General features: G+C 41.7%; 1 protein-coding gene across 9 annotated transcripts in view; it reads left to right on the top strand.

Annotated features, from left to right (window-relative positions):
• Positions 1–7,977, top strand: part of ZFP30 (ZFP30 zinc finger protein) — a 62,660-nt gene extending 54,683 nt beyond the window's left edge. For all 9 annotated transcript variants that reach the window (XM_063600238.1, XM_063600235.1, XM_008960856.6 and 6 more), the window contains one exon: positions 1,707–7,977. In XM_063600238.1, the coding sequence (XP_063456308.1) occupies positions 1,707–3,031 (1,325 nt within the window). In that variant the 3' untranslated portion in view covers positions 3,032–7,977. The remainder of the gene's footprint in view (positions 1–1,706) is intronic.
• Positions 7,978–20,492: the final 12,515 nt, after the last annotated feature.

The raw sequence follows: 20,492 nt of genomic DNA, 5'->3' as shown, positions 1-20,492 counted from the left end.
TAATCAGTGTAGTAAGGTTTAAGATTGGAGGCAGGATACCATATGCCATAATTGTTGACTAATTATGAGAATTTAATTCACAGTTAATATGTACTGTGGATTTGCTATTCACTGGTGAGTGAAAAATTGTTTCTGCCCTTGGGGAAGTTTAAGGTAAGAAAATAAAGAGAATAATAAATGGAGAAAGTAATGAATAACAACCCAGTTGAGAAAAGTGTTCAGCAAGAAATAAGTAGCCAGGCATGGTGGCTCACACCTGTAATCCCAGCACTTTGGGAGGCTGAGGCGGGCAGATCACTTGAGGACAGGAGTTCGAGATCAGCCTGGCCAACATTGTGAAACTCTTTCTCTACTAAAAATACAAAAATTAGCCAGGTGCGGTGGCGGGCACTTGTAATCCCAGTTACTTGGGAGGCTGAGACACGAGAATTGCTTGAACCCTGGGGTAGAGATTGCAGTGAACCGAGATCATGCCACTGCATTTCAGCTTGGGCAACACAGTGAGACTCTGTCTCAAAAAAAAAGGAAAGAAGTAGGCTGGGTGCGGTGGCTGACGCCTGTAATTCTGACACTTTGGGAGGCCGAGGCAGGTGGATCACGAGGTCAGGAGTTCAAGACCAGCTTGGCCAAGATGGTGAAACCCCGTCTCTACTAAAAATACAGTGGTGGCACATGCCTGTAATCCTACCTACTTGGGAGGCTCAGGCAGGAGAATCACTTGAACCCAGAAGGCAGAGGTTGCAGTAAGCCGAGATTGCGCCATTCCACTCCAGCTTGGGCAACAAGAGCGAAACTCTGTCTTTAAAAAAAAAAAAAAAGAAAGAAAGAAAAAAGAAAGAAGTGACTGGGATAGAAAACAAAGGATATATATTACATGAAGTCAGCAGGGATAATTTTTCTGATTTTTAAAATGAAACCTGATGGATGAAAGAAACCCAACCATGCAAACCCAAGTCAGGATTCCTGGGAGATTTAATAGCCAGTGAAAAGCTCCAAAAAGTGGAAAGATTGGGTCGGATGTGGTGGCTCACGCCTGTAATCCCAGCACTTTGGGAGGCCGAGGCAGGCGGATCACTTGAGGTCAGGAGTTCGAGACCAGCCTGGCCAACATGGTGAAACCCTGTCTCTACTAAAAATACAAAAGTTAGCCAAGCATGGTGGCGCACTCCTGTAATTCCAGCTACTAGGGAGGCTGAGGCAGGAGAATTGCTTGAACCTGGGAGGCAGAGGTTACAGTGAGCTGAGATCGAGCCACTGCACTACAACCTGGGCGACAGAGACTCCGTCTCGAAAAAAAAAAAGAAAAGAAAGATTGTGACACATTCTAGGAGCAGAAAGGAGGCAGGCAAGTGTCATAGGGACATGGACAGCAAAGGGGACAGTGGCTTGAGTTGATACCTTGTGTTCGACAGACTCCATGTTACTCCTGATAAAGTATTTGCTCTGTATTCTAATTGAAAAGAGAAATTGAAAAATTTAAGTGGGGAGTCTCAAACTTTGATCTGCACCCAAATAACCTGGTCTTAACTCATCATTTTCTTATTTCCTTTTAGCTTCTTTTAAATTACCTATTTTAGAGATTTTGAGCCCATTTACTTCAATTGGGCTTTCTTTTTTTTTTTTGGTCACTGATTTCTATTATAAAGTTTTCGTTTGTTTATTTTGTGTAGAACAGGAAAATATGTTTTGGTCTTGTTTTCTTTCAGATTTGGAATCCAGATATGACACTAAAAAGTTATTTCAAGGAAAGGATATTTATGAAATGAACTTATCTCAGTGGAAGGTAATGGAAAGAATTAAAAGCTGTGGACTTGAAGAACAAGAAAGTCCTCATGAGGTGTGTTTCAGGCAAGTGACAAAAACCACCTCTGAAAAAATGCCTACTTACAGAAAACTCACATGTCTTCCTCTGTATCAGAAAAGTCATAACAGAGAGAAACCCTACGAATGTGGGGAATGTGGGAAGGCTTTTAGAGTACGACAACAACTTACTTTCCATCAAAGAATTCATACTGGTGAGAAACCCTATGAATGTAAAGAATGTGGAAAAGCCTTTAGACAGTGTGCCCACCTCAGTCGACATCAGAGAATTCATACTTCTGACAAACTCTATGAATGTAAAAAATGTGGAAAGATCTTCACATGTGGCTCAGACCTTCGAGTACATCAGAGAATTCATATTGGTGAGAAGCCGTATGAATGTAAAGAATGTGGGAAAGCCTTTAGAGTTAGAGGACAACTTAATCTCCATCAAAGGATTCACACGGGTGAGAAACCCTATGAATGTAAAGAATGTGGGAAGGCCTTTAGGCAGTATGCACACCTTACTCGACATCAGAGATTGAACATTGCTGAGAAGTGCTATGAGTGTAAGGAATGTGGTCAGGCCTTTCTGTGCAGTACAGGCCTTCGACTACATCACAAACTTCATACTGGAGAAAAACCCTATGAATGTAAGGAGTGTGGAAAGGCCTTTAGAGTGCGGCAGCAACTTACTCTCCATCAGAGAATTCACACTGGTGAGAAGCCTTATGATTGTAAGGAATGTGGGAAGACTTTCAGTCGTGGCTATCATCTAACTCTCCATCAGAGAATACATACTGGTGAAAAGCCCTATGAATGTAAGGAATGTCAGAAGTTCTTTCGTCGTTACTCAGAACTTATTTCACATCAGGGTATTCACATTGGAGAGAAACCTTATGAATGTAAGGAATGTGGGAAGGCATTTAGACTGTTCTCACAGCTTACTCAACATCAGAGTATTCATTTTGGTGAGAAACCCTTTAAGTGTAAGGAATGTGAGAAGACTTTTAGACTGCTTTCACAACTTACCCAACATCAAAGTATTCATACTGGTGAAAAGCCCTATGACTGTAAGGAATGTGGAAAGGCCTTTAGACTTCATTCATCACTGATTCAACATCAGAGAATTCATTCTGGTGAGAAACCATACAAATGTAAGGAATGTAAAAAGGCATTTAGACAACATTCACATCTTACTTACCATCAGCGAATTCATAATGTAACTTAATAATTATTAGAACTCTTCCTTTGCGAATTTTATGTTGAGCATAGGAAGTACATTCTAGAGGAAAGGTTTTTGAACATGGGAATCCCTTTTGCTTCATGCTCACAACTAAGCATAGGAAGTTTTATTTAAAGGAAAGAATATGTTAATGAACATATAGAAGCCTTTCATCACCTTTGAAACCATGTTAAACTTTAGGAAATTCATCCTAGAAAAGAACTTTATTACAGGACTGAATGTGGAAAAGCTTTTGATCTTACCTGTTATTATCTCCATATTCTTCCATCTGTGTATATACACACGAAGGTTGCTAGGGAACCACTTCATTCTGAAAATGTGTAAAGGAAAGGAAAGTCATTTAGTCTGCATTTCCTGTAGGAACTGTATTTCAAGGCAACCAGAAGTTAAGGAGGTAAAGTTCTTCTTTATTAGAAAATTCCAGGCTAATGAATGCAGAAAGAATAATAGAAAATTATATTAGAAAAACTATTGTGTAACACATAGTGAAATAATGGATCTAGGCATGATTCTCTGTAGAGGTTGACACCATTCAGTGAAGGTTGTGAACTTTATAGTGAATAGATGAGACTGACAACGTCTGAACCCACTCATCATCTCAACTTCACAAAAAGCAAGAGAGTAAAAATTACGTGCCTCCTAATGTGATACAGTAAGATATACACATCTTGCCAAAAATATTGAACCTGAATTTAAGCCTCAAGAGCCAACTCTCAGTTTAGAGAAAATTCAAGGAATGGAAGAGTAAATTACATGACACAAAAAGGAGCAATTAAATCTAAAATAAGGGTAATTCTACAAGAGGAATCACCTGGTTTCCCAACCAATAAAATGGCATTTTAAGAAATAAGGTGGAACTCCTAGGTATTGACAGACTTGAGACATCAATCAAATGCAATGAAAGAGTGATTTTTACTTAGATCATGAGTTGAACAAACATGTAAAAGAAGAGATACTTACAATAATTGGGAGAATGGAATATTGACAATATTAGATAATATTAAGAAACTTTGTTACGTGTGATAATAGCATTGTGGTTATGTAAAAGTATATTTGTTAGAGATAATTTCTGAAGTTTATACACAGGAGATGATATATCTGGAATGTCCTTTTGTTCATACAAAAGAAAAATGAGGATGAATAACAAGTTTGGCAAAATGATGGTAACGTAAGTCTTGGATACATGGTTTTTATTTCTTTTGTTTTTGCTATTCTACTTTTGTGTATTTAAAATTTTCCATGATGTTCTTTTAAAGATCAAATTATCCATGAAATTATAGCCAGTTTAAAATGAATTATTTTAAAAAAAATTTCTGGCTGGGCCCGGTGGCTCATGCCTGTAATCCCAGCACTTTGGGAGGCCGGTGGGCAGATCATGAGGTCAGGAGTTCGAGACCAGCCTGACCATCATGGTGAAACCTCATCTCCACTAAAAATACAAAAATTAGCCAGGCGTGGTGGCATGCGCCTGTAATCCCAGCTACTCGGGCAGCTGAGACAGGAGAATCACTTGAACCCAGGAGGCAGAGGTTGCAGTGAGCCGAGATCACGCCATTGCACTCCAGCCTGGGCAACAAGAGCAAAACTCTATCTCAAAGAAAAAAAGAAAATTTCTACATATTAAAACTTGTGGATGTTGCCAAAGCTCTACACATTGGGATTGGAATATTAATTACACTATAATGACGATAATGTATTCAGGAAGTTAAAATGTAGGTCCACATTTTATTTAGTTGACCTCTCTATCTCTATATTATAGTACCCATGGTATGCACCTTTTTTTTTTTTTTTTTTGAGACGGAGTCTCGCTCTTTCGCCCACGCTGGCGTGCAGTGGCACAGTCTCGGCTCACTGCAAGCTCTGCCTCCCGGGTTCAAGCCATTCTCCTCCCTCAGCCTTCCGAGTGGCTGGGATTACAGGCGCCCGCCACCACACCAGGTTGATTTTTGTATTTTTAGTAGAGATGGGGTTTCACCATGTTGGCCAAGCTGGTCTCAACTCCTGACCTCAGGTGATCCACCTGCCTCGGCCTCCCAAGGTCTTGGGATTACAGGCGTGAGCCACCATGCCCAGCTCTCACTTCATATGTTTAAAGAATGAGTAAAAGAAAGCAATTACTACTGCTAAATGTGGGAAATAATGGACTAGACCTGTACTAATATATGGTAGTCACTAGCAACCTGTTGAGCACTTGAAATTGAGTTATTGAGCACTGAAATGTGGCTAGTCCAAATTCAAATGGTGTTTTTTTGTAAAACACAAGATTCTGAAGACTTAGTTATTTTAAAAAAGTTAAGTATCTCAATTTTTCATATTGAGTACATATTGAAATAATATTTTAGATATATTGGTTCAAATAAAATACATTAAAATGAATAACACTATTTTTTGTTTTTAAAAGTGTTATAGGAAAATTTATATATGTAGCTCACGTATTTCTATTGTCAGCGCTGGCATAAACAATAAAAAGTAGACTTGGTTTTTTTGTGTGTGTTTCTTTAAAGGATACCAATATAGTCAAGACCTTTGCAGTTTTGATCACAGAAATATGAAAGATTACACAGCTACAGCTATATGAATGATAAAAGTGACAGCTATGGATTTTTAAAGTTATAAGTTGCTATACTATATATATGTAATGTGTGTGTGTATAGTGTGTAGGTATATATATTTATATTTATACACACACTATACATGTATTTTAAAATATTGAAAATCCAGAATTATTTTATGGTAAAAATTACTAAAATTGACTTCACATGCTGAATGAAGAGAGCCTGAGTAGACCAACAAACAAATGAAAAATTAAGACGGTTAGAAGATACGCTTTCTAAAAGAATACATTTAGAATCTAACTTTAAAAAAAAAAAATCCTACTCTCCTGAGCCAGAGTGGTCTCAGAGAGACTCCGAGAACCTAATTTTTTACAAGTAAAATCTTTGAAGAATTGGTAATTGCTAAATTTTTCCAACATACTATTCTACAAGACTAACCTAAAACTGATTATAAGAACTAGGTGAGGAGGGCTGGCAAAACGAAAATCTAGACATTTTCCGTATGAAGAGAAATCTGGTAATTCTAATTTCTATGGCAAATTATATCCAACAGTTTAAGTATAGAATAGAAAATCATTTATGTGGAATATCTTGGACCAGATCCATCCAGCTTTAATTATATATTTAGATTCTAGGCATTCTACCTTCAGAACATCATAATGATAGTAAAAGAGATACGATTCTGGCCCAGTATCATCTCAATTCATGCTTATTGTCTTTTTTTTTTTTTTTAGCTTTCTATGTATTAAGAATGGAATGAATTTTATGTATGTAAAAGTGTAACCCAACACCTTAAAATTACCTTCTCAAAATTAATAAAGACAGTTCTTATAAATGATTGCATCAGTTGGACTTCGGTGATTTCACCTTGGTCATCCATTATGAACTGTATTTGCTGTTATAATTGGGAAGCCATGATGTTCAGTGTATTACATCATTATATTCTATTTCTCAAATGGAATAAGAAACTTGATAGCATTTGAAACCATTTCCCAGGAAACACTAGTGCTTGATGGTATTTTTAGAAAGCATTCTGTGGTTAAATGAGCATATTAAAATTAATAATTAAGAAAATAAAACTATAGCTTCTCCAAATAATGAAGTAATGAGAGTTTAATTGATTTTATTTAACTTAATGTATCTGAAGCACCTTTTACCCTGTAACTTTCACTCTTAATGCTTGTGAGTATGGGATATGAACCCATTTTAACAGATAACTGCTGTAACCAAAACAGGTGACGGCAAAGGTGGAAAGTTCGGACCTCATGTCAGGTGGTTAGTTGTGTTGGAAGGTGGATGTGAGGTATGTTTCCCTGGATGTGGCATCATGTTCTAAAGTCACCTGTTCTTTCTGAATATTGAACTGTTGCTTTTCTGCAGAAATAAAGTTTCTGAATCAACACTATACTGCAGTGAAAATGAACAACCTATGACTGTGTATAATACAGATAAATCTCAAAAGCATAATGCTGGGCAAAAGAAGCCAGACATAAAAGAGTGTGGGGAAAAGCAAGAGAGATCAGATTGTTACTGTGTCTGTGTAGAAAGAAGTAGACATAGGAGACTCCATTTTGTTCTGTACTAAGAAAAATTCTTCTGCCTTGAGATTCTGTTAATCTATAACCTTACCCCCAACCCCGTGCTCTCTGAAACATGTGTTGTGTCAACTCAGAGTTAAATGGATTAAGGGCGGTGCAAGATGTGCTTTGTTAAACAGATGCTTGAAGGCAGCATGCTCCTTGAGAGTCATCACCACTCCCTAATCTCAAGTACCCAGGGACACAAACACTGCGGAAGGCCGCAGGGACCTCTGCCTAGGAAAGCCAGGTATTGTCCAAGGTTTCTGCCCATGTGATAGTCTGAAATATGGCCTCGTGGGAAGGGAAAGACCTGACTGTCCCCCAGCCCGACACCTGTAAAGGGTCTGTGCTGAGGAGGATTAGTAAAAGAGGAAGGAATGCCTCTTGCAGTTGAGACAAGAGGAAGGCATCTGTCTCCTGCCCGTCCCTGGGCAATGGAATGTCTCGGTATAAAACCCGATTGTACGTTCCATCTACTGAGATAGGGAAAAACCGCCTTAGGGCTGGAGGTAGGACATGCGGGCAGCAATACTGCTTTGTAAAGCATTGAGATGTTTATGTGTATGCATATCTAAAGCAAAGCACTTAATCCTTTACATTGTCTATGATGCAAAGACCTTTGTTCACGTGTTTGTCTGCTGACCCTCTCCCCACAATTGTCTTGTGACCCTGACATATCCCCCTCTTGGAGAAACACCCACGAATGATGAATAAATACTAAGGGAACTCAGAGGCTGGCGGGATCCTCCGTATGCTGAACGCTGGTTCCCCGGGTCCCCTTATTTCTTTCTCTATACTTTGTGTCTTTTTCTTTCCTAAGTCTCTCGTTCCACCTTACGAGAAACACCCACAGGTGTGGAGGGGCAACCCACCCCTTCAAAAGAGGACATACTATATGATTATATGGAATACAAAAATTGAGAACTTTTTAATGTAGTTAGAAGTCAGGATACGGCCAGGCACCGTGGCTCACGCCTGTAATCCCAGCACTTTGGGAGGTCGAGGCGGGCAGATCACGAGGTTAGGAGATCGATGAAAACCCGTCTCTACTAAAAATACAAAAAAATTAGCTGGGCGTGGTGGCGGGCGCCTGTAGGCCCAGCTGCTGGGGAGGCTGAGGCAGGAGAATGGCGTGAACCCGGGAGGCAGAGCGTGCGGTGAGCTGAGATTGCGCCACTGCACTCCAGCCTGGGCGACAGAGCGAGACTCCGTCTCAAAAAAAAAAAAAAAAAAAAAAAAACTGAAAATACAAAAAATTAGCCGGGCGTGGTGGCAGGCGCCTGTAATCCCAGCACTTTGGGAGGCTGAGGCGGGTGGATCATGATGTCAGGAGATCGAGACCATCCGGGCTAACACGGTGAAACCCTGTCTCTACTAAATATACAAAAACAAAATTAGCGGGGCATGGTTGCGGGCGCCTGTAGTCCCCGCTACTCAGGTGGCTGAGGCAGGAGAATGGCGTGAACCCAGGAGGCGGAGCTTGCAGTGAGCCGAGATCGCGCCACTGCACTCCAGCCTGGGCAACAGAGAGAGACTCCGTCTCTAAAAAAAAAAAAAAAGATACTGGTGGGGGTGAGGGAGGTAGGGGTACATGGCAGGAGGGATAGTGATGGTAAGAGCAATGGGAGGTTTCTGTAGATGCTAGTAATGTTTTGTTGCTTGATTTGCGTGCTGATTACTCTGATGTATTCAGTTTGTGAAAATTCATTGAGTTGTACATTTGTATACTTTACGTTTATTATAGTTCAATTAAAAGTTTTTTTAACTTAGGAAAATAAAAACTGAGTTTATATTGATACTTCCAATTCAAATTTAATACCGCATTATTTTTAACTTTAATTTTATTCTCGCGGCTTTTCCTTTTCCCCTGAACATCTTGTTGGATTTTAACAATGAACTAATGTATGTGCTGTGATCTATAAACAGTATAAAATACTTACAACAGAATACGAGCATTACCACCAAAAATGAATGCTGAATGAAGTTGAAGATTTCTTGGCATCACTCTCCGTCCTTCAAATATCATTCACTACGAATGTAGAGGGAAAATGCTTAGTTCTAACCAACCTGATTTGCAGCTAGATTCATTCGTTTCTATTTATTTTCAGGGTTCAAGGACTGCCATTTTTATTTCTGATTTAATTTTACTTTTAAAGACTATAACATTTTCATGATTTTAAAGTTAAAAACATAAAATGTGTTCAGAGAAATTTTGCATCAGTTTGTGTTCCATACAATCTGTTCCATCAATTCCCTCTTAAAAAAAAAACCATTTTATTACTCTTTGGTATAACTTTCCAGTGGTTCTTTTTGAGAAGGGTTTAAGTGCTCTGATGATTGCTGTGTAACAAGCCACCCAAAACTTCGTGCCATAAGACAAGCATGTTATGCTCATAGGTTCTGTGGGTCAAAAATCCAGAGAGAATACAGCAGGGATGTTTTTTCTTTGCTCCGTGATGTCTGGAGTCTCAGCTGGGGTTATTTGAATGACTAGTCCAGGTAGGGCTAGAATATCCACTTCCAGGCTTCTTCTCTCTCATGCTTGAATTTTGGACTTGGAGGACTTGAATACCAATCTTAGCTAGAACTGGCAGCAGGAACACCTACATGGTCACAGATTTTTCACAGAATGTTTATTCCAAGATGAACATCCCAAGAGTGAACATTCTAAGAGAACCAGGTGGAAGCTGGCCTTTTCTGACCTAGCTTTGGAAGTATTACAGCATCACTTCTGCATTTTAATGGTTACTAGTGAGACTTAAATCCAGCCCAAATTCAAAGGAAGAGGAATTTGAGTTTACCTCTTGATGGAAAAGTGCTAAGAACATACTGTGGAAGACCATGTGGGATGGGAAATATTGTATCCATCTTTGAAAAATACAGTCTGCCACATTTTGCCTCCTGGCCACCATTCACATCCTGCCCCATGAAAATACACTCATGCACTTCCCTCAGGCTTCCAAAGTCTCATCCTATGACAGTATCAATTTGAAGTCTAGGACCTTATCTAAATCAAACCCAGCTAGATAAAGAAAATGTGTGTGTGTATATATATACACACACACATACACCATATATATATACACATACACCATATATATATATACACACACACACACACACACACACACATACATACACACACCATGGAATACTACACAGCTATAAAAAAGAACAAAATCATATCCTTTGCAGCAGCAAGGATGGAGCTGGAGGCCATTATTCTAAGCAAGTTAACACAGGAACAGAAAACCAAAACCAGCATGTTCTCACTTATAAGTGGGAGCTAAACACAGAGTACACATGGACACAAGGCAGGGAACAATAGATACCAGGGACTACTTGAAGACAGAGGGTGGGAGGATGAGAATCAAAAAACTACCTCTTGGGTAGTATGCTTATTACCTGGGTGATGAATAATCTGCACCAAACCCCTACAACACACAATTTACCCATGTAACACACCTGCACATGTACCCCCTGCACCTAAAATTAAATTTGGAAAGAAAAAAATCAAGTCCAGGTGTGGATAAGCCTCCTTCAGTGCAGTTCCTGGGATACACTCCTTGAGTATGAGCCCTCTCAGTCCACAATATTGGGAACTAACTTCAATCTACAGTTTCTTGACACACCCATATCCAGTGGTGGAACAGGCATAGAATAATAAGCATTCAGATTCAGAAAGTTGGTGGGTAAAACAGTTGAAGAAAATTGCTAATCGTAACAATTCTGAAATCTGGCTGGGCACACATAACCAGCTCCTTGATCAGCGTTCCCTGGAAATGATTTTCTATGGCTCTTGTCCTGCCATCTGATCTTTTGGTTCCACTTTCTGAGTCACGCTGGGGTTTTCTTTTTTTTCTTCATAAAAAGTAGCACATGTTTACAACTGAGTACTATTCTCATACTTTTTTCTTGTAGATATTTGGGAGCCCAAAGATCCTTTCTCACTTTGTACCGTTTCTGCCCCTGTAAGCTCAAGCTTGTAGTGCATCAAGTAGTACAATTCTCTTGAAAATTCTGTGTATACTGTGAATTTTATTAGGGTTCATTAAATGAAACAAAAGACACACCACAGGCTCTTCTCTTTATTGTGCTCCCTAAGAGGCCACTGTGGAAAAATGACAGATACTTTTTTTTTTTTTTTTTGAGACAGAGTCTTTCTCTGTTGCCCAGGCTGGAGTGCAGTGGTGCAATCTCGGCTCACTGCAAGCTCCGCCTCCCAGGTTCACACCATTCCCCTGTCTCAGCCTCCTCAGTAGCTGGGACTACAGGTGCCCGCCACCACGCCCAGCTAATTTTGTATTTTTAATAGAGACGGGGTTTCACCATGTTGGCCAGGATGGTCTCGATCTCCTGACCTCGTGATCCGCCCGCCTCAGCCTCCCAAAATGCTGGGATTACAGGCGTGAGCCACCGTGCCTGGCCCAAAAATGACAGATTCTTAGAGGCCCTGCTGTTTCACAGAAAGAATAAACATTGGCTTCATCTTTTCCCTGAGGCTACATTTTCATGACTGCACTATAGATGTGTTTTTCCCCCAACTCAGGCCCTTTATAACTTTGAGAACGCTCCCAATTGCTGAGAGAGATGTATAAAAGTTCTCAACTATAATGAGTTCTGATAGCTTTTCGTTTATGTATTTTGAAACTCTGATATATGAAGCATAGCATTTAGGATTATTATGTTTTCTTGGTGAACTGATCTTTTTATAATTTTCGTTGTTTTTTTGAGGGCTCACTGCAACCTCTGCACCCTGTGTTCAAGCAATCTCCTGCCTCAGCCTCCCGAGTAGCTGGGATTATGGGCGTATGCTACCACGCCCGGCTAATTTTTGTATTTTTAGTAGAGACAAGGTTTTGCCATGTTGGCCAGGCTGGTCTCAAACTCCTGACCTCAAGTGATCTGCCCACCTCAGTCTCCCAAAGTGCTAGGATTACAGGCGTGAGCCACTGCACCAGGTCTTTTTTAAATAATTTTGTATAATTTCATAATCTCTGCTCTGATTTTCTCTGAAACTGGCATTTTCTGATATTAGTAATGCCACTCAGCTTTCTTTTGGTTAGTATTTACATGGTGTATCTTTTTTCCTATTCTCTTTTAACTTATCAATATCATTATAATTGAAATTAATTTATTTTAATTTTTAATTTTTTTTTTTTTTAGAGACAGGGCCTCAGTCTGTGGCGCAGGCTGGAATTCAGTGGCATGATCCTAGCTCACTGCAGCCTTGAGCTCTAATGGTAGCTCAAGCAGTCCTTCCGTCTCAGCCTGCTGCATAGCCAGGACTACACACATGTGCCACCACATCCAGCTAATTATTTTATTTTTTGTAGAGATGGAGTCTTGCTATGTTGCCCAGGCTGGTCTTGAACAACTCCCGTCTTGGCCTTTCAAAGTGCTGGGAGTACAGGTGTGAGCTGCTGTCCCTGGCCAAGATCTTTTAAAATTGTGTCTATTTGGAGATCTCTGAGCTTCCTGAATCTGCAAGTTCAAATCTCTCTTGCTAGACTTGGGATGTTTTCATCTATTATTTCATTAAATAGGTTTTCCAGCCCTTTTGTTTTCTCTTCACCTCCTGGAACATCTAAAATTCTAATATTTGTTCTCCTATATTGGTGTCCCAATATGTCATGTAGGTTTTCTTCATTTTCAAAAATTCTTTTTTTTTTTTTTTTTTGTCTGACAGGGTTATTTCAAAAGACTTGTCTTCAAGTTCTGAGATTCTTTCTTCTGCTTGATGTAGTGTATTGTTGAAGCTTTTGAATGTATTTTATATTTTATTCAGTGAATTCTTCAGCTCCAGAATTTGTTTTTTTAAATGATATCTGTTTGAAAATGTCTCATTAATATCCTGAATTGGTTTTTTTCTGATTCCTTTGTTTTGTTTTTCATTATTGTCTTGTATCTCACTGAGCTTCTTTAAAATCAATATTTTTGGTTGGGTAGAGTGGCTCACACCGGTAATCTCAGCACTTTGGGAGGCTGACGGGAGAGAATCACTTGAGCCCAGGAATTCAAGACCAGCCTGGGGAACATAAGGAGAACCTCATCTCTAATTTAAAAAAAAAAAAAAGTGGAATATGGTGATGTGTGCCTATAGTCGCAGCTCTTCTGGAGGCTGAGGTGGGAGGACCGCTTGAGGCTGGGGTGGGAGGATCACTCAAGGCTGGGAGGTCGAAGCTGCACTGAGCCATGATCACACCACTGCATTCCAGCCTGGGTGACAGAATGAGACCCCATCTCAAAATAAATAAATAAAAGTAAGATAAATATTTTGAATTATTTTTTCAGATTTTATAAATTTCTTTTTGATTGGGATCTTTGCTGGAGAATTAATGTGTTCCTTTGGTTATGTCATATTTCCTTGCTTTTTCATGTTTCTTGTGTTCTTACATTGAGATCTTCACATCTGGTGTAATAGTTGCTTCTTCCAATGTTTTGAATTTGCTTTCATAGGGGAGGAATTTTTCTTGAAGATGTATCTGTGGTGTTGGTTGGATAGGCACCTTGGCTTTGATTCTAGGTGCATGAAGTAGTGTAGTCTCTGTATGATTGCTTCAACTGCAAACGGTGTCAGTGGTTTCTGTGATTTCCTCAGTGGCTCAGGGTGCTGTTGTCAGTGTAGGCTGTGGTGAAGTTTTACTTGGGACTGGGTTGCCAGCCACATGGACCAGTCTCCAGGCCCCATTGTTGGCAGCAGTGGGCTGAGCATGCCTGTCTTTTGGTCCCAGGGTAGCATATGCTGGCACTGGTGTTAGAGGGTCCAGGCAGATTGGTTCTTTTTTTATTCAGACAAGATCTCACTCTGACTCAAGCTGGAGTATAGTGGTGCAATCATGGTTCACTGCAGCCTCAACCTCCCAGGCTCAAATAGTCCTCTCACCTCAGCCTCCTGAATAGCCATCACTACAGGCGTGAGCCATCACACTCAGCTAATTAAAAATTATTTTTGTACAGATGGGGTCTTGCCATGTTGCCTATGCTGGTCTTGAACTCCCGGGCTCAAGTGCTCCTCTCACCTCTGTCAGGGAACCTGCCCCGATATTCACGTAGGTTCTTTTCTACTTTCCTTAAGCATCAGCCAGCTTGAGAAATAAAGGGACAGAGTACAAAAGAGAGAAATTTTAAAGCTGGGCATCCGGGGGAGACATCACATGTCGGTAGGTTCCATGATGCCCCACAAGCCACAAAACCCAGCAAGTTTTTATTAGGGAGTTTCAAAAGGAGAGGGAGTGTGCGAATAGGTGTGGGTCACAGACATCAAGTACTTTACAAGGTAATAGAATATCACAAGGCAAGTGGAGGCAGGGCAAGATCACAGGACCACAGGACGGAGGCGAAATTAAAATTGCTAATGAAGTTTCAGGCACCACTGTCATTGATAACATCTTATCAGGAGACAGGGTTTTGAGATCAGCTGGTCTGACCAGAAATTATTAGGCGGGAATTTCCTCTTCCTAATAAGCCTGGGAGCACTATGGGAGACTGGAGTCTATTTCACCTCTGCAGTCTCAACCATAAGAGATGACCACGCCCGGGGGGCCAGGTCAGAGGTGTGCATTCTCTTTCTCAGGGATGTTCCATGCTGAGAAAAATAATTCGGTGATATTTCTCCCATTTGCTTTTGAAAGAAGAGAAATATGGCTCTGTTCTGCCCGGCTCACTGGTGGTCACAGTTTAAGGTTATCCCTCTTATTCCCTGAACAATTGCTGTTATCCTATTCTTTTTTCAAGGTGCCCACATTTCATATTGCTCAAACACACATGCTGTACAATTTGTGCAGTTAATGCAATTATTACAGGGTTCTGAGGCGATATACATCCTCCTCAGCTGACAGGATTAAGAGATTAAAGTAAAGACAGGCATAGGAAATCACAAGGGTATTGACTGGGGAAGTGATAAGTGTCCATGAAATCTTTACAATTTATGTTTAGAGACTGCAGTAAAGACAGGCATAAGAAATTATAAAAGTATTAATTTGGGGAACTAATAAATGTCCATGAAATCTTCACAATCCACGTTCTTCTGCCATGGCTTCAGCCGGTCCCTCCGTTTGGGGTCCCTGACTTCCCACAACAACCTTGGTCTTCCAAAGTGTTGGGATTACAGGCATGAGCCACTGTGGCCAATTCTTGGGCCTTCAGGTGGCTTGCTTGAGTGCCAGGAGTGGCAGCAATGGGCTGGGTGGTTAGGTGGGTCCCTAACCCCCTGTGCAGCTGAATTGTGTGGCCTATGCCAGTAGCAGTGGTGGGACAACCTTCTGGAACCTATGCAGTCCATGCTGGTGTTGGTAGTGGCTACAATGGGCTGGGCAGCCAAGTCCCCAGGTCTGCAGGTGGTGTGTGCAGGTGGCTGCCAGCTGTGGTGGTAGTGGCAGGTTGTGTAGGCCTGACCTCAGACCCTGGGAGGAGTGCTCAGGTGCCAATGGTTGTGGACTGGGCTGGGCGATCCCCAGACCCCTGGATGGCATTCTCAGGCCAGGGACTGTCCTTGAGCCATCTGGTGGTGCTTGCAGGTGCTGACTGTGGTAGGCAGGGATGGGTTTATCCCCAGGCCACCAATGGAATACACGGAGGGGCAGGGGGAGTAGCAGCTGTGCTACAACCATGCTATTGGGGACATCACAGTTGCTTTCAAATGGTAGCAGCCATAGGGAGCTGGGGGAAATGTGTTTTGCTCACCTCTTGGTCCTGCAGAAGCCTACAGTGGTGGCCAATGCAGGCAGTGGATTTGTCCTTAGTGCTCATGAAAATGTGCAGCCACCACTCTGCTTGTGGGAAGTGGGGTCACTGCCAGTGGCTGCTGCCTCATCCCTGCTGGGGTAGCTATGGGTGGCAAATGTGATGGGGTTCCAGGGATGTGGAGATGCAGGGCCTGTTGGGCCCCAGGGCAGGATGCATTCTGGTGGGGATTGGGCTATCAAAATGGTGCCACACAGCAGCTGCTTAGGACTCAAGGGTTTGTGGGACCCAACATGCACTCCCCCTCTGGAGCAATGCCCTTGTGCAGTCTTCAGGCAGCTACCTGTGTTAGTCTCAGGGCTCATGAGGGTAGAGGGGGTCTCCGTTGGCGAAGATTAGCCATTGATGGGAATATGGACCACTGGGGGTCTCTCACTTAACCGTTTCCCTGCATTAGGGAGCCTCTCCAGGCTCCCAGACTCTCCTGGCCAAGCAGGCTGCCTCTCCTTCTTTCAGCTTTTCCCATCACTTCTCTGTTGCATTCCAGTGTTCTCCCTCAGATGATCTATTCAAAGTGTGATTATCTATATGCTAATTTGGTTCCTTTCTGTGGAAGAGGCTAGTACTAGATGGATCTAGTCAGCCACCTTGAAGCCCTTCAAAAATAGATTACTCTGGCTGGGCGTGGTGGCTCACGCCTGGAATCCCAGCACTTTGGGAGGCCAAGGCTGGAGGATCACCTGAGGTCAGGAGTTTGAGACCAGCCTGGCCAACGTAGCGAAACCCTGTCTCTACAAAAAATACAAAAATTAGCCGGGCTTGGTGACAGGTTCCAGTAATCCCAGCTACTCAGGAGGCTGAGGCGGGAGAATCGCTTGAATCCAGGAGGCAGAGGTTGCAGTGAGTACACTCCAGCCTGGGAGACAGTCTTGCTCTGTCTCAGAAAAAAAAAAAAAAAGATTAATCTGGGCTGGGTGTGGTGGCTCATGCCTGTAATCCCAGCACTTTGGGAAGCCGAGGCAGGTGGATCACCTGAGGTCACAAGTTCGAGACCAGCCTGGCCAACATGGTGAAACCCTGACTGGGCTGGGTGTGGTGGCACAGGCCTGGAGTCCTAGCTACTCGGGAGGCTGAGGCAGGAGAATCACTTGAACCCGGGAGGTGGAGGTTTCAGTGAGCCAAGATTGCACCACCGCACTCCAGCCTGGGAAACAGAGCAAGACTCTGTCTCAAAAAACAAACAAACAAAAAAGTAGATTACTCTGGTTTCTAAATTTTTCAAGAGTTGATTCTGTAAGTTTTTGTTTATTCATTGCTTTTGTGAAGGGATGAATTGTTGGTTTCCTCCTCTGCCATTTTCTTATTTATAGTGTTTTTGGGTGGATCACTTGTATCAATTTTTTTAGCAGTAGCTGTAGCCAAGTTTATCTGACTTGCGGCCTGTGGGCCTCATGCAGCCCAGCAAGGCTTTGAATGCGGCCCAAGACAAATTTGTGAACTTTCTTAAAACATTATGAGATTGTTTTATGATTTTTTTTTTTTTTTAGCTCATCAGCTATCGTTATTGTTAGTGTATTTTATGTGTGGCCCAAGACAGTTCTTCCAATGTGGCCCAGGGATGCCAAAAGATTGGACACTTTTGCTAGGCATTACGTTATATATACATAACTTACAAAGTCTACTGGTTTGACATTTTTCCAGCTTGAATTAGGTGTAGAAACCTTCCCTTCCCTTACCCATCCCAAATTATAATCAAGTTAAATATTTCTTTTATATACATTGGAAACCACCTAAGAGTGATACAATTTTTGCTTCAGTTGTCAAACATAATTGAGGAAACTCAAGATAAGGAAATTACCCATAATTTTGCTGTGTTTCTTCTACCTTCCTAATTTTCCAAGATTCCTTGTTTAATATTTAATTTCTGTTCTCAGATTTTCTTTAGCCTTTCTTTTTTCTTTTTCTTCTTCTTCTTCTTTTTTTTTTTTTTAATACAGAGTCTCTGTCTATCACCCAGGCTGGAGTGCAGTGGCACGATCTCGGCTCAGTGCAACCTCTGCCTCTGGGGTTCAAGCGATTCTCCTGCCTCCGCCTCCTGAGTAGCTGAGACTACAGGTGTGTACCACCATGCCCAGCTAATTTTTGTATTTTTAGTAGAGTACCACCATGCCCAGCTAATTTTTTGTATATTTAGTCTCGAACTCCTGACCACAAGTGATTGGCCTGCCTCAGCCTGCCAAAGTGCTAGGATTACAGGCATGAGCCAACCCACGCCCAGCTAGCCTTTCCTTTATGGTAGGTCTGCTGGCAACAAATTCTCCTAGCTTTGTTTCACCTGAGAATGTTCTTAATTTCTCCTTCTTTCCTGAACAATATTTTCATTAGGTATGAAAGTCCACGTTCTCCATTTAGTTGGCATTGACACCATACAGGAGGGGCTCATTACTGCCTGATGAAAATGAAAGACCCTGGTTTCACACTGGGCTTTTTCTGAGACTACTTGGTCAGGAAGTTTGGACACCTTGTTACAGCCTATAAAGGTAAAAGTCTAGACTCTCCACTTGGCCTTTGGTGTTAAGAGTGGTGGTGGGGCCACAGATTTTTCTGTGGCATTTGGCTAAGTAAGGGGTTATTTAAAAGTTTCCTGTCTCGGCTGGACGTGGTGGCTCATTCCTGTAATTTTAGCACTTTGGGAGGCCAAGGTGGGCAGATCAGTGGAGGCCAGGAGTTGAAGACCAGCCTGGCCAACATGGCAAAACCTCATCTCTGCTAAAAATACAAAAATTAGCCGGGCATGGTGGTGCACGCCTGTAATCCCAGCTATTCGGTAGGCTGAGGCAGGAGAATTGTTTGAGTTCAGGAGGCAGAGGTTGCAGTGAGCCAAGATTACATGACTGCACTCCAGCCTCGGCAACAGAGGGAGACTCATCTCAAAAAATAAATAAAATAAAATAAAATAATAGTGTCCTGTCTTGCTAGACTCCCTTTCCTGTTTCTTTAGCTATACAGAGTAGGCTTTTCTTTAGAATTTTTTTTTCCATCTCTGAATATTGGCGTTTTAGGGTTGCCAGCTTCTTTAGCTCCAAGTCTGGGATATAAATAAAGTCCATGGAACTTCACGACTATGTCATTTCTTGGGTCCTGTGGTCCCTAGCCAGTCTGCTCTCTTCTCTCCACCTTTCAGAGTCATCTTGTGTTTGTTTTATATATAACGTTCAGAGTTTTCAGTTGTACTTAGTGGGAGGAACAGGGAAAAGGACATCTCTTCCATTTTCCCAGAAATGGAAGTCCCTCTATTAAAGATTTTGTTTCCACAAGGACATTTAAGTAATTTTTGTAATCTCTAGTTGATTTTGTTATAGAGATTTGCTATTTCCCATCATATCATTTTGAGGATGCTATTCATACTTACTCTTAATATTCGTACTTAAACAAAACTCCTGTTTCGTTTATTCTACTACTGCCTTTATAGTATTTCCCATTGGATCAGCATTGTTTCTCTATTATATGGGAGTCAGCTTTTTTGGAAATGTTTGGTAATTCTGATATGTGTTTAGTTTCACAGTGGAGAGTACTTTGGATGTAGTCTGCTTCAGTGCAGGAATAGGATGTGCTGCTCTGATGTGCACTCTGACTTGTTTTTAGAGACAGAGGAGTGGCAGGTTTTTTGTGCTGCAGCATGCCTGGCCCGCTAGCCCCAGGCATAGGGATGCTCCTATTTCCCCTAGGACAATACCAGTCACTGGCCTCACCTCCTCCTCCTGGAAGCAGAGACTAGGGCTTGCTAACTGGGTTAAGGGAAGGTGATGTGCCAGGTTAAATCACTTTACTTCCCCAAGCAACCAATCTCACTATTGGTTGTGAGGACAATCTCACTATCCCCACTTTTGCTTCTTGTGACAAACCCTAGGCCCAGGCCACCCTTATTATGTCACATTCAAAGTAGTGCACACTCTTGTGTTTTGTTTTCTGGTTCCCTTAGATGGTCTAATACCAGTGCTTCCTCTATTTCAGGTATTCTCCATTGTTCCTAATTCAGCAAAAGTTGTTTATATTTTCGGGAGCTGTTTATATGTGTGTGTGTATATGCATGTGTATGTAATAGTCCCAATACCATTTATAAAAATTTAGGGCCGGCTGCAGTGGCTCACACCTGTAATCCCAGCACTTTGGGAGGCCAAGGCGGGTAGATCACGAGTTCAGGAGTTCGAGACCAGCCTGGCCAACATGGTGAAACCCCGTCTCTACTAAAAATACAAAAATTAGCCGGGTGTGGTGGCAGGCACCTGTAATCCCAGCTACTCAGGAAGATGAGGCAGGAGAATCGCTTGAAACCAGCAGGCAGAGGTTGCAGTGAGCCAAGATCGCACCACTGCACTCCGGCCTGGGTGAAAGAGCAAAATGCTGTCTCAAAAAAAAAAAAAAAAATTAAATGAAAACATTATTAAAATGCCTTTGCCCTGACAGTTGTTTTCAGGAAATTCTTGTGAACATTAAATTCAAATAAGTCTTTGTGTCTGGTTTGTGTATGTGCATGTGTATATATACATACACCATATTCCATCAAATATAAAATGCTTTGATACTGGCACAAGGCTTATCTTACTAAAAATATCAATGAACGTT

This window comes from Pan paniscus, chromosome 20 (genome assembly GCF_029289425.2).
Source record: "Pan paniscus chromosome 20, NHGRI_mPanPan1-v2.0_pri, whole genome shotgun sequence".
Taxonomy (NCBI): domain Eukaryota; kingdom Metazoa; phylum Chordata; class Mammalia; order Primates; family Hominidae; genus Pan; species Pan paniscus.
The sequence above is the reverse complement of the archived record's forward strand: the minus strand, read 5'-3'. Positions and strand labels throughout refer to the sequence as shown.